The sequence below is a fragment of the Carcharodon carcharias genome, chromosome 1, assembly GCF_017639515.1.
Source record: "Carcharodon carcharias isolate sCarCar2 chromosome 1, sCarCar2.pri, whole genome shotgun sequence".
Taxonomy (NCBI): domain Eukaryota; kingdom Metazoa; phylum Chordata; class Chondrichthyes; order Lamniformes; family Lamnidae; genus Carcharodon; species Carcharodon carcharias.
The window spans coordinates 197540466-197567088 of record NC_054467.1 but is presented as its reverse complement, the minus strand read 5'-3'; the positions used below and the strand labels follow the sequence as shown (position 1 = coordinate 197567088).

Below are 26623 nucleotides of genomic sequence, written 5' to 3'. Positions count from 1 at the left end.
CCTGCCCTGTATACATTTAAATCTAAATTATTGATATAAGCAAAGGAATTGGTAGTGATTTCTGCAGAACCCATTTGAAACAGCCTTCCAGTCACAGAAATAATCCGTCAACCATACTGCACTGCTGCCTGCCATTGAGCTAAATTTGAATCCAACTTTCCCATTGGTCTCCACGGGTTTTTACTTTTCTGATCAGTCTGCCATGCTGTAAGAAGTTTTTAAATGTCCCAAAATATAGTTACACCAATGCAGTTCAAATGATCTCAACTCAGAAGCAAATACCTGTCATGATAAATTTGCACCTGATTGAATATGACACCAGGATTGGATATTTCTTGCAGAGGTGGGATGGGAGTTCTCTTCTCTCCTCTCCCTTCCTTCTCCCTCTCCACACAATGCTATATTTGGGACTTAAAAATGAACTATTTAATCAGAATGTCACCCATGGCATTACCCATAAAACCACATAATGATAATGCAGTAATATAGATTATCCTGATCTTGAAGTAGCTCTATTACCATTAATTTGGTCTGATTTGAAAACTACAGAAAACTCTCCATTCCTGCTTTCCCACCTGTTATCACTGTGATATCGGAGATGTATGAGAAAGTCAGTAATTAAGAGCTGGTCATGAAAGAATGACAAGCAGTTAAAGGCAAGAAAAGCATTTTTTTTAGAACAATATTAAGCTAGTAATAAGATGAGAAGGAGGTGTTTTTGTGGGCAGCTGAATGGGCGTGCACAGCAATTATGTGATGACTGGATTAACTTGGGCATATGTGCAAAAAAATAGCACAAACGCTAGCTCATTGAATAACAGCAGCTGTCCTTTAATGCCACGACAAAATGTATATTATTGGTGCATGTGTGCTAATGTCAGTATTTTTTATTATTATTCGTTCATGGGATGTGGGCATCGCTCGCTCAGCCAACATTTATTGCCCATCCCTAATTGCCCTTGTTCAGAGGGCATTTAAGAGTCAAACACATTGCTGTGGGTCTGAAGTCACATGTAGGCTGGACCAGGTAAAGACAGCAGATTTCTTTCCCTAAAGGACATTAGTGAACCAGATGGGTTTTTACAACAATCGACAATGCTTTCATGGTCATCATTAAACTTTTCATTCCAGACTTTTTCTTAAATTCAAATCCCACCATCTGCCGTGGGGGTTTTGAACCCAAGAGTGTTCACTCTGTTCTTAGCAAATTCAAATTCCACCATCTGCCGTGGGGGTTTTGAATCCAGAGTGTTCACTCTGTTCTTAGCAACAGAGCTGGAAACCAATAAAACCACTTGGGCTGAGGATACTACAATCTCCTGGATCTGCTAACAGTGTAAGGGTTAGCTTTAAATTTGTCAAACATTTCCATACTATTTGAGAGTATTGGGCATTTTGACTTTGTCAGATCTAGTAGCACTTTGAAGGTAGAAAAATATTCATTGTTCACTGCTGAGTGGAGATGAGAAAGGAGGTAGTACAGTTAGTAATTTGGAGTGGTCCTTCTAAACTTGTACCTCATCATGTTTTGGATTTTAGATCAGATTCCAGTTCTATTCACTAGAAGATTTCCCTTGGCAGAAACTGCTCAGTAACAGCTAGAATTTCCATTCCTTTTTTAAAAAAAAGTTAAATGTGCTGCCTGCTTCATTGTACTGTGCAGCAACAATCCAATATATTGTGGGTAGAAAACCAAGTAGGATGTTTAAACACAATTTTCTTTTTGAACTGCAGACTGAGATGAACATTTTTTCCTTTTTTTTATTTTCAAGCATTCTTTAGCAGTGTTGATGGAGAAGATGTTTGCAGCAAACCCGCATTTCATTCGCTGTGTCAAACCAAACGTTAATAAATTGCCTCATCAGCTGGACAGAAAAATTTTCATGGATCAGGTGAGTCTTACAGCCTTCCATTAATAACTGTAAATTGAAAGCTAAGATCAGTTTACATGGTGGTAGTAATGTATAGCTGGGACAGATTGTACCAGAACTGATGCTCCAAACTGATTCCGGTACCATGAAAATGACTCTGCAAATCTTAAAAGGTTAACATTTTGCTTTAGATAGTTGTGTTGAATTTTAAGACAATGACTTGAAATGTTCATCTCAGCTAAATGCTTGTGGAGTGCATTTTAATTCAGATATTATTAGGTTCACTGGAATGCTGCAAACAGAATTCTAGGTTTAAGTTTTTTTTTTAATTTGCCTGATCGAGCAAAGATTTACCACCTTTGTTCTAATGATGGAAGATGTCATGGGAGCGAAATTTCTGGGTTGCTGCCTTCTTGTTATTAATGTTGGTTCTGCCAGTCCATTATAACCCATGTATCACTGAAGACACTATAAAGCAGCAGTGTCAATCTAACAGTGGTGGCTGTGCCTTCAGCTGCCTGGGCCTTAAGCTCTCAGATTCCCTTCCTAAGTCTCTCAACTCTTTCCCCTCCTTTAAAATGTACCTTAAAACCTACCTCTTTGATCAACGTATTGGCTACCTGTTCTTAAGGGCCAGATTTTCCACTGGAGTTGGGAATTGGGTCAAGAAAGCTAAAATTGAGATTTTTCTTTGGCTGCAAACACAAATTTCCTCTGCTTTCCCAACCCCGTGATGTTTTTGCCTGGCCTTTTTGTGGGTCAGGGTGGGTGGGTGGGTGCAAAACACACACGCACTCACACTCATCCCACACTGCAATGCGATTCGCAAACTGCATCGCGACCCCTCCCCCTTTACTTGAAAAATCAAAAACCTTGGGTCAATCATGAGTCAGGTGTGAATTTTGGGAGCCTCAAAAAGGCCGATGTAATATTTTCCCACCCCCACGTTGTTATGACGCAGCAGATGATGTGTGCCAGGCAGATCAAATCCATGAGGGAAACCTGACCCCCCTATCACAATGGTTTTGCGATTTGTATTTATTTTGAGATGTATGCCCTGAATTCAGAAGTAATAAGTCCACCAAGACTTTTGTGGATTTAAAAAAAAACTAAAATTAAAATATTTATTAACCAAAGAAAAGATTTCAAGCACATACATAGGTCTACAAATTACTACTATAATAACTCCTAAAATCCATAATTAACCTGGCTCCCAGCTACATCCCCTTTGAGGCATAGGTCCAAAAATAGCTATTTTAGATTTTAAACAGATCCAGCAAATTAACACAATACCCTGGACAATGGAACTCCAAGTGGCTTTCTCTAGCTTTGGTTTCTGTAGACAGCAGGCATACTGCACAAATACAGGAGACGTCACATCCTTCTGTTAGATCTTAAAATGTTTTCCTGACACACCACCTCATTCTCCTTCATACCTGTTTCTCCCTTTTTAATATGTAAAGTCCATTGTTTTCATGTCTTTGAAACTTTACCTTTCTCATAATATAAATCTTTTCATGTTGCTACTATTCTCATTAACCTCTTTGAAACTCAAATCCCCCTTCATCTATCAAAATGTAAATTCCCTTTACACGTTACATGCCAAGACCCCAACCATGTTTACCCATTAGCATATTAAAGACACTTCGACACCTTACTTCTTTTGGTAACTACAACTTGCAGCCTGCTAGGCTACAAAATGTAATTAAATCACACACACAGACAGGACAACACAACCTCCATAAACTTACTTTACAATAAACCAGAAGAATATTATGAAAATTATTATACCTTCATGACATATATGAATATCCTGGCCAATATTTTCTTATATAGCTCAATGTTAAATGAGTTTATTAATGTGCTCCTATACACCACCTTGAGATTAATTTACTATGTTCAAGGTGCTATATAAATGCAACTTGTTGAGTAAAGTTGTCAGATCCCACTAATGTTAAATATTACTATGTTGGGGGGGTGTGATGAAAGTTTAATAAGTTTCAGAATATTTTTCAGGATTATTGTGAAGTAGGTTTATGGAGGTAAGTATAGCTGGGTCTTTGTGTGATTTAATTGCATTTTGTAGTCAAGTAGACAGCAAGTTTTAAATCGTCAAAAGAACCTAGTTGCTTGACAAGCGAATGAGGAAGCATGGATGCCTTTTTAGCCTGTAAGTTGTGAAGGGAATTTGTATTTTTAGATAAACAAAGGGATGTTTGGACTTCAAAGGGACCTTGGTCTATTTACAACAAGCCAGATAAGCAAGGCTAAGGAATGTGTTTATTTTTTCCCATAGGTTACTGACAATATATAGTGGCAAAATGAAAGATTTTACATTGAGGAAGATAGAGTTTCAAAGACATATGGAACAATAGAATTTTCATATTTAAAAAGAGAAACGTATATAAAGGAGAATGAAATGTTATGTGTCGGAAAGCCATGGAAGACCTAACCGGAGTATATAAAATAGCCTCACTGAAGCCTCCAGCATTTGTGCATAAGTCTGCTGTCTAACAAAACAGAAGCTGGGGAAATGCCATTTGGAATTCCATGGTCCAGGGTATTGTGTTAACTTGATGAGTTTGTTTTAAACCTAAAATTTATTTTTGGTTTGTTGCCTTTAAGGGGGCGTAACTGGGGGTAAGGTTAATTAGGAATTTTAGGAGTTATTATGGTAGTAATTGTAATCTTATGTATATGCTTGAGATCTTTTATTTTGATAAATATTTTAATTTAATTTTTTAAATCTCTAAAGGGATCGGTGGACTTATTACTTCTGAATTCAGCACGCGTATCTCGTAATAAATACAAATGACAAAACTGTTGTGATAGCACGACCAAGTTTCCCTTGTGGATTTGGTCCACCTGGCACATATCATCTGTCACGTCATAACGGGGAAACATACTGGGTGTGTTAATAAACTCAGTAAACGTGGATGCTGTTCCAGATCAAAACAAATTTAACTATCTTGCACTTAAAATGATTAAACAACGCCAAAATATAATTTTTGTAAGCTAATGGTATCAAGGGTTATGGAACTAAGTTGGGCAAATGGAGTAGAGGCGCAGATCAGTCATGATATGATTGAATGGCGGGAGAATGTATTATCGCAATTGGCCAGTGAGTCTCACATCAATGGTAGGGAAACTATTGGAGAAAATTCTAAAGGAGAGAATCTATCTCCACTTGGAGAGGCAAGGTTTGATCAGGGATAGTCAGCATGGCTTTGTCAGAGGAAGGTCATGCCTAACAAATTTGATTTGATTTTTTGAGGAGGTGACCAGGTGTGTAAATGAGGATAGTGCAGTTGATGTAGTTTATATGGATCTCAGCAAAGCCTTTGACAAAGTCCCTCATGGGAGACTTATAAAGAAGGCAAATGCACATGGGATATGGGAAATTTGAGAAGGTGGATTCAAAATTGGCTTAGTTGTAGGAGGCAGAGGGTGATGACAGAAGGATTCTTTAGTGACTGGAAGCCAGTGTCCAGTGGTGTACCACAGGGATATGTGCTGGGTCCCCTATTATTTGTCAGTTAAATAAACGACCTAGATGATTATATGGGGGGTAGGATTAGTAAGTTTGCGGATGACACAAAGATTGGCTGGGTGGTTAACAGTGAGGTTGAGTGTCTTGGGCTACAGGAAGATATAGACAGGATGGTCAAATGGGCAGATAAGTGGCAGATGGAATTTAACCCTGAAAAGTGTGAGGTGATACTCTTTGGAAGGAGTAATTTGACAAGGAAGTATTCAATGAACAGCATGACACTAGGAAGTTCTGAGGAACAAAGGGACCTTGGTGTGTGTGTCCATAGATCTCTGAAGGCGGAGGGTTAGTGGGGTGGTGAAAAAGGCATATGGGACACTTGCCTATATCAATCAAGGCATAGATTACAAAAGTAGGGAGTTCATGTTGGAGTTGTATTGAACCTTGGTGAGGCCACAGCTGGAGTACTGTGTGCAGCTCTGGTTGCCACATTATAGGAAGGATGTGATTGCACTGGAGGGGGAGCAGAGGAGCTTCACCAGGATGTTGCCTGGGATGAAACATTTAAGTTATGAAGAGAGGTTGGATAGACTTGGGTTGTTTTCGTTGGAGCAGAGAAGTCTGAGGGGCGACCTGATCGAGGTGTACAAGATTGAGGGGCATGGACATGGTGGATGGGGAGCAGCTGTTCCCCTTAGTTGAAGGGTCAGTCACAAGGGGACATAAGTTCAAGGTGAGGGGCAGAAGGTTTAGGGGAGATGTGAGGAAAAACTTTTTTACGCAGAGGGTGGTGATGGTCTGGAATGCACTGCCTGGGAGGGTGGTGGAGGCGGGTTGCCTCACATCCTTTAAAAAGTACCTGGATGAGCACTTGGCACGTTGTAACATTCAAGGCTATGGGCTAAGTGCTAAATGGGATTAGGAAGGTAGGTCAGGTGTTTCTCACATGTCGGTGCAGACTCGATGGGCTGAAGGGCCTCTTTTGTACTGAGAGGTTCTGTGAATTGGTCTCCAATTTCATGCCTTAGAGTTCTCCCATAGCAAGGGAAATTTTAAATCATTATGAAGAATTACTTAGTCACTAGTTAGGAATCACATAACTATTTTCATGACCACAAAATTTGGAGATAACAGTCCTTAAGAAGATCATATTCCCGTTAACATAGCCATAATATAACTGACATTGCTATGCAGTTTTCTGTGTAAATCCCAGCCTTAGTGTCTCTCATTATTTTAGAAGAATATTGTGAAATAGTCAATTGGAGATAAATTTGGACTAATAGTGAAAGACAAGTATGCTAATTGATTATTCTTAGAATATTTTCCACACATCCTACAGCCACATATTCAATTTGATAAATGAAAAAGTGGGCAGCATGGTAGATGATATAGCATTTTTGGTTTTAATGTAACAATTCTATGCAGTTAATTGCTTTTTGTATCTCACATCCTGCATTGGTTTCAACTTGTTTCAGCTACGATACAATGGACTATTGGAAACTATCCGGATTCGTAGAGATGGATATTCATGGAGACCATTCTTTGAGGAATTTGCAGAAAGGTACAATAGCTTCCATTTAATATGGTAAACATCTAGAGACCCAAAAAGCCAAAAAGTTGGAAGAAATGATCAAAAGCATAGTTAAGAGAAGGTTTTGCAGGCCAGTAGAGAAGCAGAGAGAGTTGGAGAAATTGAGAGTAATTCTGAGGCAGCTGATGGAGGAGTGGAGAGGGTGCAGCACCTTCTGTGATTGCCCCAAGTTTTTGTTATGGACAGGACCTTGCTTTTTAAGATTAATTGTAACTTTTTAATTTGTAAGTTATATATTGAAATCAGAACTTAGGTGAGGTATGAGAAAGCTAACTGCATGTAATGTGATGTAGTGTTGATTCATAATTTTCTTCTTACAGATACGGAATACTGCTTATTACCCCCAATATGTCATTTAATAAAGAAAGGTAAAATTAAAACAAAATCATAATTGACATGATTGAAAGGAAAGTGTAACATTTTTAACTGTATATATGGCTTTGAACATAGAGGTGTCAAATTATTTTTAAATAGTTGACAACTTTCTTAAAATAGCCCCATAGAGGAAGCTCACTTCTTGAGATTCATAAATGGTGAAGCTGAAAAAATAAGATTTACAAGATTCAGCAGAAAATAAGTGTGAATTTGGTTTTGACTTGGTTGAGAAATTAATATTATCGTAATAAAATAACATTGAAAAACATCAATATAGAAGAGATTAATATCTTAATCTGTTGCTTGTCTCTGCCTGACTATATAATGCTCAGTTTGTTGAGAGGCAGCATTTGTTTTGTTTTATCTTAAAGAGCTGCCTGCAACTTCATTTGATAAAATTGTGCAACTGTGAATCTCTCAAACTGAAAGGTCACAGATTGAGTTGCCAGCCTGAGATCAGTTAACTGAGATAAGTGGCAGTAGGGATGCTACAGTTTGCTAAGAAGGGGGGTAAAATATCAGGCAGGCTGCACATTCTTGATTACTATCCAGTGATACCTTTCAGGTGTCACTTCTGGCTAGGTTGACTGATGTCTTTGCAGTCAAATAGACTCCCAGCACTTACTGCCAAGCAAAAACAAAAAATGCTGGAAAAACTCAGCAGGTCTGACAGCATCTGTGGAGAGAGAGCCCTATCGCTGGCCTTCTATCCAGCCTCACTTGTTCCGCCCTCCCTTAATATAGTATATATTTCACCATACTTCTACTTCCCTTCAGCTCTGAAGAAGAGTCATACAGACTCAAAACGTTAACTCTGTTTTTCTCTCCACAGATGCTGTCAGACCTGCTGAGATTTTCCAGCAATTTTTGTTTTTGTTTCAGCTTTCCAGCATCCACAGTATTTTGCTTTTAACTTACTGCCAAGCCTTGCACATAAAGAAAGGGTCACTTCAAAGTACCAGACATTGCATGTGCAGTCACTCCACCAGCCCCCAAGCAGGAATTGATCTCCATGTAGGATATAGGGAGAATATTAACAAAAAAATGTAAAATTGCAAGGATGAAACAATCTCCTACTTTCAAGATATCATCAAGTGTCAACAAGGCTCAGTTAGTAACACACTTGCCTCTGAGTCAACGGGTTGTGGTTCAAGCTCCACTCTAGGAACTGAATACATAATATTTGCAGTGCAGTGCTGAGGGAGTGCTGCATTTTTAAAGATACTTCCCTTCAAATGCAATGTTTAGTGGCTATCTGAATAGACAGATGTGGCCTTAGTTTAAAGGAAGGATGTTCTCCTGGCATTCATCGCTTCTTCAAATGGACTCATTAATTCTTCTCTAATACTTGTGGGAACTTAAAATGTGCAGGATAGTTTTTATGTTTGTTTACATTAACAGTGACTTCAAAGTAATTAATTGTATACAAAGTGCTATAGGCTGTTTCATTTCAGTGCAAGCCTATGAGATTGATGGTTCTCTCTTCCTCACAGTTGCCTAGCTATTCTTCAAACTGCAGGCCTTAAGGACTGGACGTCTGGGTAAGTTGGAATGAATCTGGAGATTGAATCTTGCTGAGAGAAAACGTGCACAAAGTTGTTGATATTTGTCTCAATTACATCCTGTGCTCATTGATTCAGCTAACTAGAAATATGTCCCTGAAGGCAGCAGTTCAAGTAGACAAAGTTGTAAAGAAGCCATATGGAATGCTCTCCTTCATTGACAGAGGTATAAAATATAAAAGTGAGGATATAATGTCGAAATTGTATAAAACACTGATGAGGCCACAACTGGAGTATTGTGTGCAGTTCTGGTCACCGCATTACAGGAAGGGCGTGATAGCTATGGAGAGAGTGCAGAGGAGGTTTACAAGAATGTTGCCAGGGTTAGAAAAGCGTAGCCCCAAGGAGAGATTGGATAGGTTGGGGTTATTTTCCTTAGAACAAAGAAGGCGAGAGGTTACTTGATTGAGGTGCACAAAATTATGAGGGGAATAGATAGAGTGGACAGGATAAAATTGTTTCCCTTGATGGAGAATTCTAGAACCAGGGGACATAGATTCAAGATAAGTGGCAGGAGGTGTAGGGGGGACATGAAGAAATTTTTTACGCAGAAGGTAGTTGGTGTCTGGAATTCGCTGCCCAAGTTGGTGTTAGAGGCAGAAACTTTAAACTCTTTAAAAAGTACCTAGATCTGCATCTTAAGTGCTGTAAACTGCAGGGCTATGGGTCAGGTGCAGGAAGGTGGGATTAGAAAGGGCACCTGGGTGTCCTCGAGCTGGCATGGACAAGATGGGCCAAATGGCCTCCTTCTGTGCTGTAGATTTTCTATGGTTCTATGTACTGATGTGCTGGAAATACGTACTCATCTGCAAAACAGCTTGGAAATGCAGATCAGTTGAAAGGGAAAGAAATTGAGCTGTGACCCTTCCCCATCCCGATGAAATGTTCCACCTGAAACATTAACTTGTGTTACTTTCTAGATGCTGACTCTGGGACTGCAGCATTTCCTCCTCTACAAGTTCCCATTTCACAACACTCTCACTTTTTTTTCTCTTTTCACTTTCTGGGATTGTTTTGTGACTTTCATTTCGAACCAGTTTTCTGAACATCCTTCAGTTTAAAAACTGCAAGACCTCTTTAAAATTATTTTCTGTCAGTTTCTTGCCGACAGCCAGCCTGATTGACAGGTCAGGTGGGAAATCCCATGCAGCTGGACTGGGCTGGCAACAAGAAGTTCTTGTGATGGTCGGGAGAGATTGGGATGATGTAAGGGGCAGATGGTGGTTGGGGGGTGCAGGGGTGTTTACTGGTAGCTTGCTGAGGCTGCTCCTCCTGTGTTGCCAAGGCAACATTCTAGATCCAACACTTCCTGTCACCTTTTACCTGCCAGGTTTCCTGAATCTGTGAATTAAAATAGAATCACTGTCAATCACACAGCCTCTTTAAAACATTTAAGTGACCAGCCTGCTTCCTGCAAGCGGATTAATTGCTTGCCGTTCCTCCCACCTCAGTTAAAACCAGACATGGGAGGTTTGTGGCAGGTAGGTATGTGTTTCAGATTTCTGGCTTTTTAGGAGATAAGTAAGAGCTGGAGTAAGCCTTCTGGCCCCTCCATCATTTAATAAGGTCATGGCTGATCCTCGATCTCGATTCCACTTTGCTGCCTGATCCCCATATCCCTTGATTCTCTTGGGGCCTAAAAATTGATTAATCTCAACCTTGAATATACTGATCACCTAAGAAATGATCTCTCACCTGAACCAATCCTAACCACATTCGGCCCTGCACTATTTCTTCAGATTGGTAAGTTGGCAACTAGAATATGTAAATTTAAGTGTCTCATCAAAGCAATGGGTTAGCATCATTTTTTTAATGCAGAGGGCCTGTTAGGACTTGCAGTGATCTGTCTGAAACATTGATGGGAGCAGAATCCATAATAGCTTTTGAAATGGAAGCAGGTAAATATTTGAGAAAAATATTAAAAGGATATGGTGAAAGAGTAGAGAGATCAGACAAAATGGCTGGGTCCGAGAATCTGCACACGCACGATGGGCTTGAAGCCCCCTGTACTTTAAAATTCTAAGTCCCTTCATTTCTTCCCCTGAATTTGAATTTCTGTTTTGGGGCGCTGGTTGCTTTTCAGCACTTTGCCTAAGTAACTATTCATTTATGCACGGGAGGGCAGTTTTCAACAGGGGACATCACAGCCAAGCTTTATACTGTTCCTACCCCTTATCCATCTGTGTCCTGGGCAGCAATTAACAGGAGTAGACCTGGCATGGAGTCCAATTATAGTAAATAATATGAGATCAGATAATTTAGCATACACTGGGAATCAAGCCTTGAAATTGGTTTTCCATATAGCTTGGGTATATGTGTCGAGTTATTGGAGAAGCTGTCCTTTCACTTTCCATAATCTGTTCACATTACTTGGGTAGAAGGTTCATATTCACTTTGAATTTAGCGAATCCAACCATTTGAACCTGTCTTGCTGGTGACCCCAGTTTGCAGTGTCACATTGATTTCTTGATCATATTTTAAGATGGATTTTTTTTTTCCGTCTGCAGAAAATCCCGCTTGTTCTTTAAGTACTGGCATCAGGACCAATTGGCAAAGTGTATCGAAAGACTTGAAAAAGCTGCAATAATTATCCAGAAAAGTAAGCAACAAACGTCAATGTAGATTTTATATAATTTTGTTCTACTTGGAGGGAAAATGACCCTTTTATTGACGTTTTTAATAGTATTTTAGCTTGGTAATAAAAAAACAGAAGCTGAGGAATAGCAACTTTAGAAGTATTATAATGGAGCAGACACAGTCCAACAGCTTTGAGGAAAATTACCTTTCATTTCCAGTGTCACGTTGATTAAAACTCTATTCTCTATTCTCACATTTCCCTAACTCAGAAAACTTCCCACTAATGCAACTCTACGTGGGTCATTTTCCTCGGCCAAGTGTCCAAATAATGACTGGAAGTTGCGCGCTAATCCTTTCCATGTTGGTACATGAGCAAAATTGCAGCTCAGATTTCTTTATGGTTTTGCAAATGGTTGCACCTGAAGATCATGCACTACTGTAATTTACATACAAATGAGTTGTTAGAGAACAATGTAATCCGATTTTTTTACTTGATATCAGGCACCGCTTAAGGGCAGAGTGTACCCCCGAGCTCCATTCACCATTCTGCCATTAATGAACCAGCTTACCATAGCGGGATAACATCCAAGCTGGGACTGACAAGGGACTGGTGACATTCATGCCCCATAAATGCCAAATGATAGCCATCTCATCCCAACCTTTAATAGAATCACTATCATTGAATTGCCAATTTTGGTCATTCGTTGACCAGAGAAGTTTACCTGGACCAGCCATACTGAAACCAAGGTTTCAAGAGCAGCACAGAGGCTGGATACTTTGTGATGAGTGGTTCAGTTTTTGACTCCTCAATGCCTCACCGGCATCAACAAGGCTCAAGTCAGAACTGTGTACTTAAGACTCACCTGGAGAGTTGGAGTCACAGCAACACTCAAGATGCTAGCATCATCCAGGACAGAGTAGATCAGCCCACATGTCACTGGGCTTAATATCCACCTTCTCCATCACCAGGACACTACCTCTGGTATGTATAGTCTGCAGGATGCAGTGCAACAGCTCACCTGGTTACTTTGACAGCACTTAATTCCATCTGTAACTGAGAAGAACGAGCAGTTAATGCCATGTGAGCACTAACACCTCTAGTCACCCACCTACCCAGACTTCCCATCCCACCTGCCACACCATTCGAAGTGACACATTGCACTTGAATATAGATTGCAGCTTGTTGTTAGATCAATACCCCATATGTAAATATGTAAAACCATGGTGGGAGCACAATCACCAAAATGACCGCAGCGATCATCCTTCATTTTGGGGGAAATTTAAGATAGACAAAAGTAGCTGTGTTGCCTACATCAAAAGAGCTGATTTTTTTTTTCAAAAACATCTGTATGTGTCTTAAAGGGTCTTACTATACTCATCAATAAAAACATGGAGTCTGATTTTTAGGCCACACTGGAATTGGGAACAGAAGCATTTGAGTGTTAAAATAGTGCTGCCAGCCTGCATGCCAGCTCCTTCGTTCCATCTTAGTTCCTTGAAGATCAGAGTGGTCGTCTATGTGTGGAGCCTCACGAGATGGGGGAGATCTTAAACAGTTTTTTGCATCAGTATTTACTCAGGAAACTGGCATAGTGTATAAAGAAGGAAGGGAAACAAGCAGTAGTGTAATGGAACATACAGAGATTAAAGAGGTGGAGGTGCTTGCTGCCTTTCAGTGAATAAAGGTAGATAAATCCCCCGGGCCTGACATGATATTCCCTTGGACCTTGAGGGAGACTAGTGTAGAAATTGCAGGGGCCCTGGCAGAAATATTTAAAATGTCCTTAGCCACGGGTGAGGTGCCGGAGGATTGGAGGGTTGCTTATGTTGTTCCGTTGTTTAAAAAAGGCTCCAAAAATAAACCAGTTAATTACAGGCCAGTGAGCCTGACATCAGTAGTAGGCAAATTATTGGAAGGTGCTCTGAGAGATCGGATATACAATTATTTGGACAGCCAAGGGCTGATTAAGGATAGTCAGCATGGCTTTGTGCGTGGTAGGTCGTGTTTAACGAACCTTGTAGAGTTTTTCGAGGAGGTTACCAAGAAAGTATATGGAGGAAAGGCTGTGGGTGTTGTCTACATGGATTTTATTAAGGCCTTTGACAAGGTCCCACATGGGAGGTTAGTTCAGAAGGTTCAGACACTTGGTATCCATGGTAAACTGGATTCGAAATTGGCTGTGTGGGAGAAGACAGAGTGGTAGTGGATGATTGTTTCTCAGACTGGAGGTCTGTGACTAGTGGTGTGCCTCAGGGATTTGTGCTGGGACCATTGTTGTTTGTTGTCTATATCAATGATTTGGATGATAATGTGGTAAATTGGATCAGCAAGTTTGCTGATGACACTAAGATTGGAGGCGTTGTGGACAGCGAGGAAGGCTTTCAAAGCTTGCAGAGAGATCTGGACCAACTGGAAAAATGGGCCAGAAAATGACAGATGGAGTTTAATGCAGAAAAGTGTGAGGTGTTGCATTTTGAAAGGATAAACCAAGGTAGGCCATACACAGTAAATGGTAGGGCACTGAGGAGTGCGGAGGAACGAAGGGATCTGGGAGTTCAGATACATAATTCCCTGAAAGTGGCATCACAGGTGGACAGGGTTGTAAAGAAAGCTTTTGGCATACTGGCCTTCATAAATCAAAGTATTGAGTATAGGATAAAAACAAAAAAACTGCGGATGCTGGAAATCCAAAACAAAAACAAAAACAGAATTACCTGGAAAAACTCAGCAGGTCTGGCAGCATCGGCGGAGAAGAAAAGAGTTGACGTTTCGAGTCCTCATGACCCTTCGACAGAAGGGTCATGAGGACTCGAAACATCAACTCTTCTTCTCCGCCGATGCTGCCAGACCTGCTGAGTTTTTCCAGGTAATTCTGTTTTTGTTTTTGTATTGAGTATAGGAGTTGGGATGTTATAATGAGGTTGTGTAAGACATTGGTGAGGCCAACTTTGGAGTATTGTGTGCAGTTCTGGTCACCCAACTATAGGAAGGATATCAGTAAGATTGAGAGAGTGCAGGGAAGATTTACTAGAATGCTGCCGGGTCTTAAGGAGTTGAGTTACAGGGAAAGATTAAACAGGTTAGGACTTTATTCCTTGGAGCGTAGAAGAATGAGGGAAGATATGATAGAAGTTTACAAAATTATGAAGGGTATAGACAGAGTAAATGCGAGTAGGCTCTTTCCACTTAGATTAGGAGAGATAAAGGAGAGATAAACATGAGAGGACATGGCTTTAGGGTGAAAGGGGAAAAGTTTAGAGGGAACTTCTTCACTCAGAGAGTGGTGAGAGTGTGGGACGAGCTGCCATCTAATGTGGTAAATGTGGGCTCACTCTTATGTTTTAAGAATAAATTAGATAGATACATGGATGGGAGAGGTCTGGAGGGTTATGGACTGGGTGCAGGTCAATGGGACAGACTAGAAGGGCCGAATGGCCTGTTTTCTGTGCTGTAGTGTTCTATGGTTCTATCTCGCCACCAGGCCAATTTCCCAGAGATGGGATCGGAATTGCGTCAAGGCTTCCTGCCCACATGTTATGGGTAGCCAATTAAAGTACCATTTAAGGCCAATTGCCAGCAGCTCACTGGAATTTTTCTGTTGGTCTCCAGGATCCTGCAACCAGTGGAGGGCCATTTAACTGCAAGGAGGTGACCTCTCAGCACAAGACTGGGCGGTTCAATGCTCCAGGCAGGCCTGGAGGCCCTCCCTGTTCAGCAGGAGTTACAGGCTGCCCTGTAGAGGGGTTTCTCTTACTGTCCCACTCCCCAAACTTGGCACTTTACCCCTTCGTGATGGCCTGGCTGCAAATGACATTTTTTATATAAATGTAAAAAGTTAGAGACAGGGTGCCATTTTTAGGCACCATCACCCTTACCATGTATAGGATCCCATTGTGTTTTCGAGCTGGAAGGCCTCTGATCCTTCAGCTTCAAGAGCCTGCCCTCTGGCCCTTAATTGGAAAATCACAAAGAGTGATTGTTTACCACAGTGCGGATTTCTGATCTCATTGGAGTCTGACAGTGGGGTTCAGAAGCCCAGAGAAAAACCCTGCCCATGGTTCTTCAGCATCAAAAATTTGTTACAGGGCACCGTTTCAATGGACGCTGTGTGTGGTGGTTCCCATCCGCACGAGATTCCTGGGCAGCTGCTGTAAAAATTCTACTGACCACCTCCAGAGCCTCTGACTAGCAAAGGGCAGGGATCCTCCTTCACCCATAAATGGGGAAGGATGAGAGGTGGCTAGAGTGGAACATAAACTCCAGTGTAGCTTGGTTAGGCTGCATGGCCTGTTTCTGTGCTGTATATTCAATATAATTTTAGATAAAAGCTTTGTCCAATAATCAATACAAGGTGCATTCTCAAAGTCAAATCTTCACTCACTTTCTGGGAATGATTCTTGTTGATTTATCTTTCTGAAAATTCATCGGATGTTGCCTGACAAAAGAACTGAGCAGAGTGACGTGCTGAACCTACAGCCTACATCATTGTGCTGCTTCCAATAACCCATTACTCTCCACAAATTGTATTTGTGCTTCATGATCATTACTTTGCTCTTTGACAAGTAAAATTACTGATTTTCAGAACTGGAGACTTTGTAGAAATTACTTGGTCCAGGTGACTTATTTCCTTTTGTGTTCTTCAGGTTATAAAAGATTCCGCTGTCAAAACAGATATAAAACCTTATTTGCTGAACTACAAAACCAGCGTCAGTTGGAACTGGAAAGACAGATTGAAGAAAGACGGCAGATTGCATTAGAACAAGAAATGGAGAGAAAGAAGCAGGAAATGGAATGGATAAATGAAAGTAGGTGTTGATTAGGCTGTAATCACATTTATTAGCATTCTGACAAAATTCCATAGAAACGATCACAGCTGTCAACAATGCAACACGAGCAGAATTTTCCTGGTGATTCAGTATGAAATAAATCTTCAATGTTAGTTTAGTTACATGCCTTTTCTAAATTATCTTTGTTTGTACCCCAGTCTTTAGTCGGTTTTGGCCAAGCGCCCCTATCTCCTTCCTGCTCCTTCACTCCACCACTCCATCCGCTCCCCCTCCCTGACTCCTCCCCACCACCGTACCCAAAAACAGCTGAAGTTAGCACTCCACTGCTGTCCACCTACTGTGTGTAATATTATATGCATGTGGTATACATATTCTGTAGCAATCCAATATCATATTGGAATGAAGGGAATCAGTGGATTGGTAAGCAGACTATATAAAATGTCGAAAATAAGCTATCTCTTTGCAAAGAAAATGATATGCTGTTAAGCAAAATCTGTACTGTGCAGGATTGGCGACACCACCAGTTCCACTCCCAAGAAAAAAGAAGCCTCTCCCTCGACTTCCTTCTGTAGCTGCGGATAAACCTTGCAATGCAGTGCAGCCTCCTGTCCCCAGACCCCGGAGTAAATTAGTAGAGGTATGTCTTTCTTTCTGAGAATAAATTGTATATTGTCTCCTACAGGGATCCCTGTAGAGACTGATAACATTTAAAAAGAGATTTGAATTTCCAGTGACAAACCCCAAGGACCACATGACAAGATTTCACATTTTAAGACCTTTAAAGTAACAAACTAAACACAACCATGACTAAACGTTACTTAGTAGGTGACTAATACACTAAACTAGAAAAAAGATATTCCCCTTAACCTCCTAAATGACTGACAACTCCCAAGGCCCAAGGTATATATCATACCGCACTGTCCACAGAATTGTAACCTTTGCAGGAATCAGTCCGAAGCGACTACCAGCTTCCATCAGGCTTGCTTCTCCCCGTTTTTCTTGAGTTGTAATGCACAGTGTCTATCAAAAGTCTTCTGAGTATCCACAAACTGACTACCAGCAGCAAAGCACACTCCAGTGATTCCTTCTCCCAACCATCTCCAAGTGAATCTTCCAGTGTCCTTATATTTCTACTGGCCCCATCTTTTCAACCAGAGAAAGTGCTTCCGCCCTCAGTCTGCTTGGTGGCTAACAGAGGCCTTTCTTTCCCCAACCTTTTTGCAATAGCTGCTGTTCCTAATTCACTCTCTCTCTCTCTCTCTCAGACTCTTTCTCTCTCGGACACACACTCTCTCTCAGTCTCTCTGAGTATCTCTCCCTCTCCCTCTCTCTCTCTCTCTCTCTCTCGGACTGTCTCTTTCTCGGGGTGTCTCTCTCTCTCTCTCATCTCCCCCCCCCCCCCCCCCCCCCCCGGACTCTCTTGGACAGTCTCTCTCTTGGACAGTCTCTCTCTCGGACTGTCTCTCTCCCTCTCCCTGTCAAGTGGCTCTGAGTGTTTAAATCTGCAATAGCACCTTTCTCTTTGTGTGCAGGTGTTAAATCAGGCACTTAGGTTTCAATAGGACTTAACCTATGCCTCCATTCCCCATGGTAAAGAGGTCACTTTGGCTTATCGTCAGGCAGAACTCGTAGCAGGTCACTTGCTCCATTTTACCTTGAATTAAAAGAGACAGTTTAACCATCTTATAAAACCTCGCATATGTTATACTCTCAATTAAGATTTGATCATTGCCTCATTTTACAGTTCTAAAGTGAGCAGTGTGAAGAGAGTTCTCCATCTGTGACTAACAAACTTGTCAACATAGAGCCATAGAAAAGTTATGGTGCAGAAAGAAGCCATTCAGCCCATCATGTCCACACCGGCCAAAAAGAGAAAAAAGAAACTAGCTGCTCATTTTAATCCCACTTTCCAGCACCTATCCATAGCCTTACAGGTTACAGTGATTCAGATTCAGATGCAGATCCAGGTACCTTTTAAATGAGTTGAGCATTTCAGCCTCAATCACCAACTCAGGCAGTAAATTCCAGATGCCCAACACCCCCTGGATTAACAAGTTTTTCCTTATGTCCCTTCCTACCAATCACCTTAAACCTACGACCCTAGTAATTGACCCTTCAGCTAAGGAAACCTAATCTTTCTCGTCTACCCTATCTAGGCCCCTCATAATTTTGTACACCTCAATTAGGTCACTCTTAATCTCCTCTGTTCTAAGGAAAACAACCCTAGCCTAACCAATCTCTCCTCATAGCTGCAATTTTCAAGCCCTGGCAACATTCTTGTAAATCTCCCCTGTACTCTCTCCAGACCAATTGTGTCCTTCCTGTAATGTGGCCAGAACTGTGTACACAATTCCAGCAGTGGCCTAACCAGCATTTTATACAGTTCCATCATTACGTCCCTGCTTTTGTATTCCATAAGGAAAGTATTCCATATGCTTTCTTGAACACCTTGGCCACCTGTCCTGCCACCTTCAAGGACCTGTGGGCATGTCATCCAAGGTCTCTCACTTCCTCAACCCTTCTCAATAACCTCCCAATTATTGAGTATTCCCTTGCTTTGTTTGTCCTTTCCAAATGCATTACCTCACACTTTTTGGATTGAATTCCATTTGCCACTTCTCTGCCCACTAAACCAAATAATTGATATCATTCTGGAGTTGACAGCTATCCTCTTCACTATCAACTACACAGCCAATTTTCGTGTCATCTGCAAATTTCCCAATCATGCCTCCCACATTTAAGTCTAAATCATTAATATATAACAACATTTATATTGAAAAAAAGTCAGATTTTTAGTGGGCTTAATTTCCTCATTAATAGTGCCAGAGTTCAAGCTTATGGCCTATCTCACTACTAGTTTGGCTTTACTTGATTTTTGAGTTTTGTAGCTTTGTTTGGTTACCTGGAACAGCAGCACATGCTGCATCAGATAAAGGGAAAAAGCTTCTTGTGAGTAATGAAGTCAGTGACCCAGGTGACCTGATCATTTAGTTGGAGCAGCATGGCATGGTGATAATTTAGCTGCAAGGGCTAGAGGAGGCAGATGGTGGGAGGAACATACATTTAAAAGGGGCACAGTGTTCTGCTTTGCAAGATGTCCATTTAAAGTGATGGGTCATTTCTTCCTATCCAGAAAATTATAGTCAAAAGAAACAAAGAGTACAATAAAACACTGCCAGTTTTCAGACTGTTAACTGCTCAGAGAGGCATGCAATCTGTTAACTTGCATTTTTCCTTGGCTGGACATATTTGATTTGGATGGTTTTGGGCAAAGTTATAATACTTTTTTCATTTTAATTATGATCAAATCTCATAGGTGAGGCTCCTGGACACAATGTCACAGGACTTTGTGTAAGAGAATTAATATTCATTATCACAGATCCTCTGTAGAAAATCAGTGATTTGGCTTGGGATTCTTTTCCTTCAAATGAACTGAAAACACTTAATTTAAAGTTATTTGTCAACTTGAAGTTTAAAAAAAAACTTATCTTTTCAAAAAACTCAACTTTAAAATTAATATATTCATTTTCTATATTTACTCTAAACCATTTTTTGATGCAAAATTTTTTTTGTTCATTCACATGATGTGGGTGTCACTGGCAAGGCCAGCATTTGTTGCCCATCCCTAATTGCCCTTTAAGCAGAGTGGTTTGCTAGGCCATTTCAGAAGGCAGTTAAGAGTCAACCACATTGCTATGGGTCTGGAGTCACATGTAGGCCAGACCAGGTGAGGGCGACAGATTTCCTTCCCTAAATGTTATTAGTGAGCCAGATGGGTTTTTATGACAATCAATGGTAGTTTCATGGTTACCTTTACTGAGAGTTTTATATTCCAGATTTATTAATTGAATTTAAATTCCACCAGCTGCCATGGGATTTGAACCTGTGTCCCCCAGAGCATTAGCCTGGGCCTCTGGAATACTAGTCCAGGTACATGACTACTACACACCAACTTTCCCTGTTTATTTTGGTGTATGTACATCACCTTGTGTCCGTGCACATTATTGTGAAATTTGTCATTGATTTTAAATATTTTCAATTCCTGCCATTTTAACGTGAAGAGGATTGCTTTCTATTTTGAATCTTTCAGTAACTATGAGCCTGAGTTGGGGAGTGGGGGTCCAATAAGCAGCAAATGAACCCGGCAAGGATGTTGTTGGGGGGGGATAAAAAGCAGTTTTCTGCTTCGTATACAGCACCCATGCGTAGCTAGGACAGCTGCCTGCCATCAGGATTGGGCAAGGATGACGCTTAGGACTTGAAGAGACAACCAAGAGAAGTGCAGGGCAGGTTAATTTGTCTGTGATCTGAGCTTTGAAAGAGAGAGGCCATTGGGGAGGGGGTGGGGTGGGAGAGCGCGACCACGATCAATGGAAGGTTTCCCTGATAGGGCCGGGGGAGTTGGGGGATGTGTGTTGCGGGAGCACCCCTGTTTCCCCTAGCCCGTAAGGAGTGGGGGCACACTCCTGATTCTCCTAGCCCGTATAAGGAGTGCTGTAAGTCGCACTTTCGATGTAGAGCCAGCAACTCCCACCTTCCTTTTCTTGCTGAGTTTCTCTGGAAAGCCCATGCAGCAAATGTAAAATTTCAACTGAGCTCCCAGTTGCAATGTGGGAGCACAAATTAAATACACAAATAAGTGCCCCACCATCAGATAGCTTTTAAACTCATCACTGGAAGAACAGTAACAGGCACAGCAGGTTGGAATCCCATTCCCTGCTTTTTCCATTTTAGCATCGTCATACAGACTCGAAACGTTAGCTGTTTCTCTCTCCACAGATGCTGCCAGAACTGCTGAGTTTTTCCAGCATTTTCTGATTTTATTTAAAGGAGTAAAGAGAGGTGGAGTGGCGTAGGGAAGGAATTGCAGCTTAGGGCCTTGGCAGCTGAAGACATGGCCAGGAACGGTGGAGCGATTTAAAATCAGGGTGCTCACGAGGCCAGAAGTGCAGGAGCACAGATACCTCTGAGGGTAGTAGGGTTGGAGGGGATTACAGAAATACAGAGGGACCATGTATGGATTTGGAAGCAGGGATGAGAGTTTTAAAATCAGGGCATCTCTTAAACTTGGACTTTTTTTTAACAGTATTGCCCCAAGATAAAGGAGTCCCAGTCCCAGGCATTGGTATCCGATTTCCACTGTTGACTTCAATAACTTAGTAAAAAAAAACTGAGTGATTTTAAAAAGGAGGCAAGGGTGTCTGCTCTAAGCACTGCCTTTGTTTTAGGCAACTCCATTCGATAATTCTCGGGATCACATGAGCAGCAGCTGGCTACAGGAACAAGCAGATAAGGAGCAGCGAATTAACAAGAAAAGAGCTACAATTCGGTGGTTCAAAGAGACTCAAGTTCGAAAAGTACTCCAGAATGGCACTTTTCCATGCTGGTTCCATGGAATGATTACACGGCGGTGAGTCTGCTTTTAAATTTATTGGATGTTTTGTTTAAGGTTTACTGCATCAATACCATGTTTAGTTTTACTGATTTGCATATCACTTTTAAAAATCCAATGATTTTAGCCATTATGTCTGATATTTGCTACCGAGGCGTGTAGCTGAAGACGGGAAGTTTCCGCTTGGCGGACGCACCTCAGTTTAAAGGGCCGAGTTAGATCCAATTTTCGCTCCGGGGAGGCAGGAGCGGGATAGAGGCAGGCCTGCTGACTCAAAAAGCTGATCAAAGGCTGCCACGGAGGTGGGCGAATGCTGAAGTGGACTGCTAAGAGGGCCTGTCTCAGGTATCTGGACTTCAGTCCAGTTGGTTTATGAGCTGTTCGGCCCACTAGCCCTCACCACTCACACCCCCTCACCCATCCACCCTCCCATTCCCCCTCCATTCCAATACATTCCCACGACCCATCCCCCCTCATTGCCTCCATGGCCCCTCATAAACACATGCCAACTCCCTAGCCACTCACCAGCATCCACCAGGTGCTCAGGAGTCATGTGAAACTAAAATAAATAAATTTCTAACAATCTAATATAGCTCTCACTCGAATACATTTGATAGTGAAAAAAACTCTCATTCATGAAACCCATTCAAAGCTTTTAACATCGCCTCAAATGTTCAATCTGTTGTAAAAACAAACAGCTATTCAGCCCCCATTTCAAAGACAGCTTAACCTTTTAATAGCCTCTTTAAACTGTCAACCAAGCTGTGAACTCGGACCCCGCTGCTGAGATGATACTTTTTTAACTTTTGAAACTCAGACAAGTATTCACAATGACCTTTGGCAGGCGGGAGAGCTTAATTTGATGTGAGGCCAAAGTTCAGCTTTCCAACTTCAGGGTGAACGTATGAACATACAAACAAGGAGCAAGTGTAAGCCATTCAGTCCCTTGAGCCTGCTCCGTCATTTACTAAGATCACAGCTAATCTCTTGCATGCATTAACATGTCATGCATGCTCATTAAAAGGCCAGTTCGATGGAATTAAGTTCCCCACCTGTGAGAAATTAGAACGTTCATGTTCACTACTGGACATAAGTGGCATGCACCTGGCGAGGTAGACTTCTTCCATGATTACCGGTGAGTAGCCCACTGCTTGGGGGAGTGTCTATAAATGCCAGCCTATCCTTGAGATCGGGTAGTGGCAGTGCAAGTTGTGAGGAGGATGACCAAAGAAGGGAGGAAGGGTTAGTGGGGAAGGGTGGAGCAGTGAACGGCAAAGGCGAAGGGATAGTGCAGGCTGTCAAGGTGACCTTTAAATATGTCGGCCGGACTTTCGACCCCCTTCGATAAAGGCGGGGCAGCAACTCCCTGCTTGGCCCTACTGTGAGAATTGGAGAGCTCCTCACGGATTCATGGTCAGCCTATCCAGCAGAAATCACTCCCACTTCCGTGGCCGCCACCTAACTTGGACTGCTTCAGTACCTGGGGTGTTACAAATGGTGCTGAACATCCCCACTTCTGACCTTATGATGGAAGGAAGGCCATTAATGAAGCAGCTGAAGATGATTGGACCTAGGGCACTATGTCCAGAATCTTCTGTTCTGGAGTCCATACACACTAAATGCAATGTCCACACACAGACCTGGATAACATTCAGGCTTGGGCTGATAAGTGGCAAGTAACATTCACACCATGACTATTTCCAACAAGAGAGAATCAAACCATCACCCCTTGGCATTCAATATCATTACCATCACTGAATCCCCCACTATCAACATCCTAGAGGTTACCATTAACTAGAAACTGACTAGACCAGTCATATAAATACTGTGGCTTAAAAAAAGGGAGGTGATGATGTAGTGGTATTGTCGCTGGACTAATAATCCAGAGACAAAAACAAAACTACCTGGAAAAACTCAGCAAGTCTGGCAGCATCTGTGGAGAGGAACACAGTTAACGTTTCGAGTCCGAATGACACTTCAACAGAACTAAGTAAAAATAGAAGACAGGTGAAATATAAGCTGGTTTAAGGGGAGGTGGGACAAGTAGAGCTGGATAGAGGGCCAGTGATAGGTGGAGATAACCAAAAGATGTCACAGACAAAAGGACAAGGAGGCGTTGAAGGTGGTGATATTGTCTAAGGAATGTGCTGATTAAGGGTAGAAAGCAGGACAGGCAAGGTACAGATAGCCCTAGTGGGGGTGGGGTGGAGTGAAGGAACCGAAAAAGGCTAAAAGGTAGAGATAAAACAGCAGATGGAAATACATTTAAAAATAATGGAAATAGGTGGGAAAAGAAAAATCTATACAAATTATTAGAAAAAAAAGAGGGGGGATTGGAAAGGGGGTGGGGATGGTGGAGAGAGTTCATGATCTAAAATTGTTGAACTCAATATTCAGACCAGAAGGCTGGTCCCAATCCCTCCTCTTCACCATGGACATCCATCCCTCTTCACCTCCATCCCTCACCGGGATGGTCTGATGGCTCTCCGCTTCTTCCTTGAACAGAGGCCCAAACAATCCCCATCCACCACTAATCTCCTCCATCTGGCTGAACTTATTCTCACACTGAACAATTTCTCCTTAAACTCCTCTCACTTCCTCCAAATAAAAGGTGTGGCTATGGGTACCCGCATGGGCCCCAGTTATGCCTGTCTCTTTATGGGGTATATGGAACATTCCTTGTTCCAGTCCTACTCCGACCCCCTCCCACAACTCTTTCTCTGGTACATCGATGATTACTTCGGTGCTGCTTCATGCTCTCATCTGGACCTGGAAAAATTTATTAATTTTGCTTCCAATTTCCACCCCTCCATCATTTTTACATGGTTCATCTCTGACACTTCCCTTCCTTGACCTCTCTGTCTCAATTTCTGGTGATAGACTGTCCAACAATATCCATTACAAGCCTACCGACTCCCACAGCTACCTCGACTACAGCTCCTCACATCCCGCTTCCTGTAAGGACTCCATCTCATTCTCTCAGTTCCTTCGTCTCCGTCGCATCTGTTCTGATGATGCCACTTTCAAAAGAGTTCCTCTGACATGTCTTCCTTCTTCCATAACCGAGGTTTTCCACTCACGATGGTTGACAGGGCCCTCAACCGTGTCCGGCCCATCTCCCACGCATCCGCCCTCACACCTTCCTCTCCCTCCCATAAACATGATAGGGTCCCCCTCGTCCTCACTTATCACCTCACCACCCTCCACATTCAAAGGATCATCCTCCGCCACTTCCGCCAACTCCAGCATGATGCCACCGCCAAACACATCTTCCCTTCAACCACCACCCCCCCCGCCCCGGCAGCATTTCACAGGGATCATTCCCTCTGGGACACCCTGGTCCACTCCTCCATCACCCCCTACACCTCAGCCCCCTCCCACGGCATCTTCCCATGCAACCGCAGAAGGTGCCCTTTTACTTCCCTCATCCTCACCGTCCAAGGGCCCAAACACTCCTTTCAAGTGAAGCAGCATTTCACTTGCACTTCCCTCAATTAAGTCTACTGCATTCGTTGCTCCCAATGCGGTTTCCACTACATTAGAGAGACCAAACGCAGACTGGGTGACCGCTTTTCAGAACACCTTCGGTCTGTCTGCAAGCATTACCCAGACCTCCCTGTCGCTTGCCATTTTAACACTCCACCCTGCTCTCATGCCCACATTTCAGTCCTTGGCCGGCTGCATTGTTCTAGTGAAGCTCAACGCAAACTGGAGGAACAGCACCTCATCTTCTGACTAGGCACTTTTTACAGCCTTCTGGTCTGAATATTGAGTTCAACAATTTTAGATCATGAACTCTCTCCTCCATCCCCATCCCCTTTTTTTTTCTAATAATTTATATAGATTTTTCTTTTCCCACCTATTTCCATTATTTTTAAATGTATTTCCATCCATTGTTTTATCTCTACCTTTTAGCCTATTTCGATTCCTTCGCCCCACCCCCACTAGGGCTATCTGTACCTTGCTCGTCCTGCTTTCTACCCTTAACTAGCACATTCCTTAGATAATATCACCACCTTCAACACCTCTTTGTCCTTTTGTCTGTGACATCATTTGGTTATCTCCACCTATCACTGGCCCTTTATCCAGCTCTACTTGTCGTCCCCCCCCCCCCCCCCCCCACCTTAAACCAGCTTATATTTCACCTCTCTTCTATTTTTACTTAGCTCTGTTGAAGTGTCATTCGGACTCGAAACGTTAACTGTGTTCCTCTCCGCAGGTGCTGCCAGACTTGCTGAGTTTTTCCAGGTATTTTTGTTTTTGTTTTGGATTTCCAGCATCCGCAGTTTTTTTTTGCTTTAAATAATCCAGAGAACCAGGGCAATGCTCTGGGGACCTGGGTTCGAATCCCATCACAGATGGTGGAATTTAATTCAATAAAAATCTGGAATTAAAAGTCTAATGATGAAACCATTGTCGAATGTTGTAAAAACCCATCTGGTTCACTAATGTCCTTTAGGAAAGGAAATCTTCCATCCTTACCTGGCCTTGAAATGGCTTAGCAAGTCACTCAGTTGTATCAAACTGCTACAAAGTCTCAAAAAAGGAATGAAACTAGACGGACCACCCAGCATCGCCGTAGGTACCAGAAGTGGCAGCAGCAAACTGTTGACCCTGCAGAGTCCTTGTTGCCAACATCTGGGGCTAGTGCCAAAATGGGGAGAGCTGTCTCAGACTAGTCAAGCAACAGCCTGACATGGTCACCCTCACAGAATCGTATCTTACAAATAATGCCCCAGACAGCACCAGGGAGTTGCCTCAACATCCACTCTGGACCCCATGAAGTCTCATGGCATCAGGTCAAACATGGGCAAGGAAATCTCCTGATTCCCACGTACCGCTGATAAATCAGTGCTCCTCCATGTTGAACACCAATTGGAGGAAGCACTGAGGGTGCCAAGGGCACAGAATGCTCTCTGGGTGACGGAATTCAATGTCCATCACCAAGAGTGGCTCGGTAGCACCACTACTGGCCAA

General features: G+C 42.3%; 1 protein-coding gene across 1 annotated transcript in view; it reads left to right on the top strand.

Moving 5' to 3' along the window:
• Positions 1-26623, top strand: part of LOC121283382 (myosin-IIIb) — a 167815-nt gene that overhangs the window by 118307 nt on the left and 22885 nt on the right. Inside the window, exons 18-25 of the mRNA XM_041197943.1 lie at positions 1773-1892; positions 6837-6922; positions 7273-7320; positions 8821-8868; positions 11397-11488; positions 16111-16272; positions 16761-16891; positions 21483-21664. Of these exons, the coding sequence (XP_041053877.1) occupies positions 1773-1892; positions 6837-6922; positions 7273-7320; positions 8821-8868; positions 11397-11488; positions 16111-16272; positions 16761-16891; positions 21483-21664 (869 nt within the window). The remainder of the gene's footprint in view (positions 1-1772; positions 1893-6836; positions 6923-7272; positions 7321-8820; positions 8869-11396; positions 11489-16110; positions 16273-16760; positions 16892-21482; positions 21665-26623) is intronic.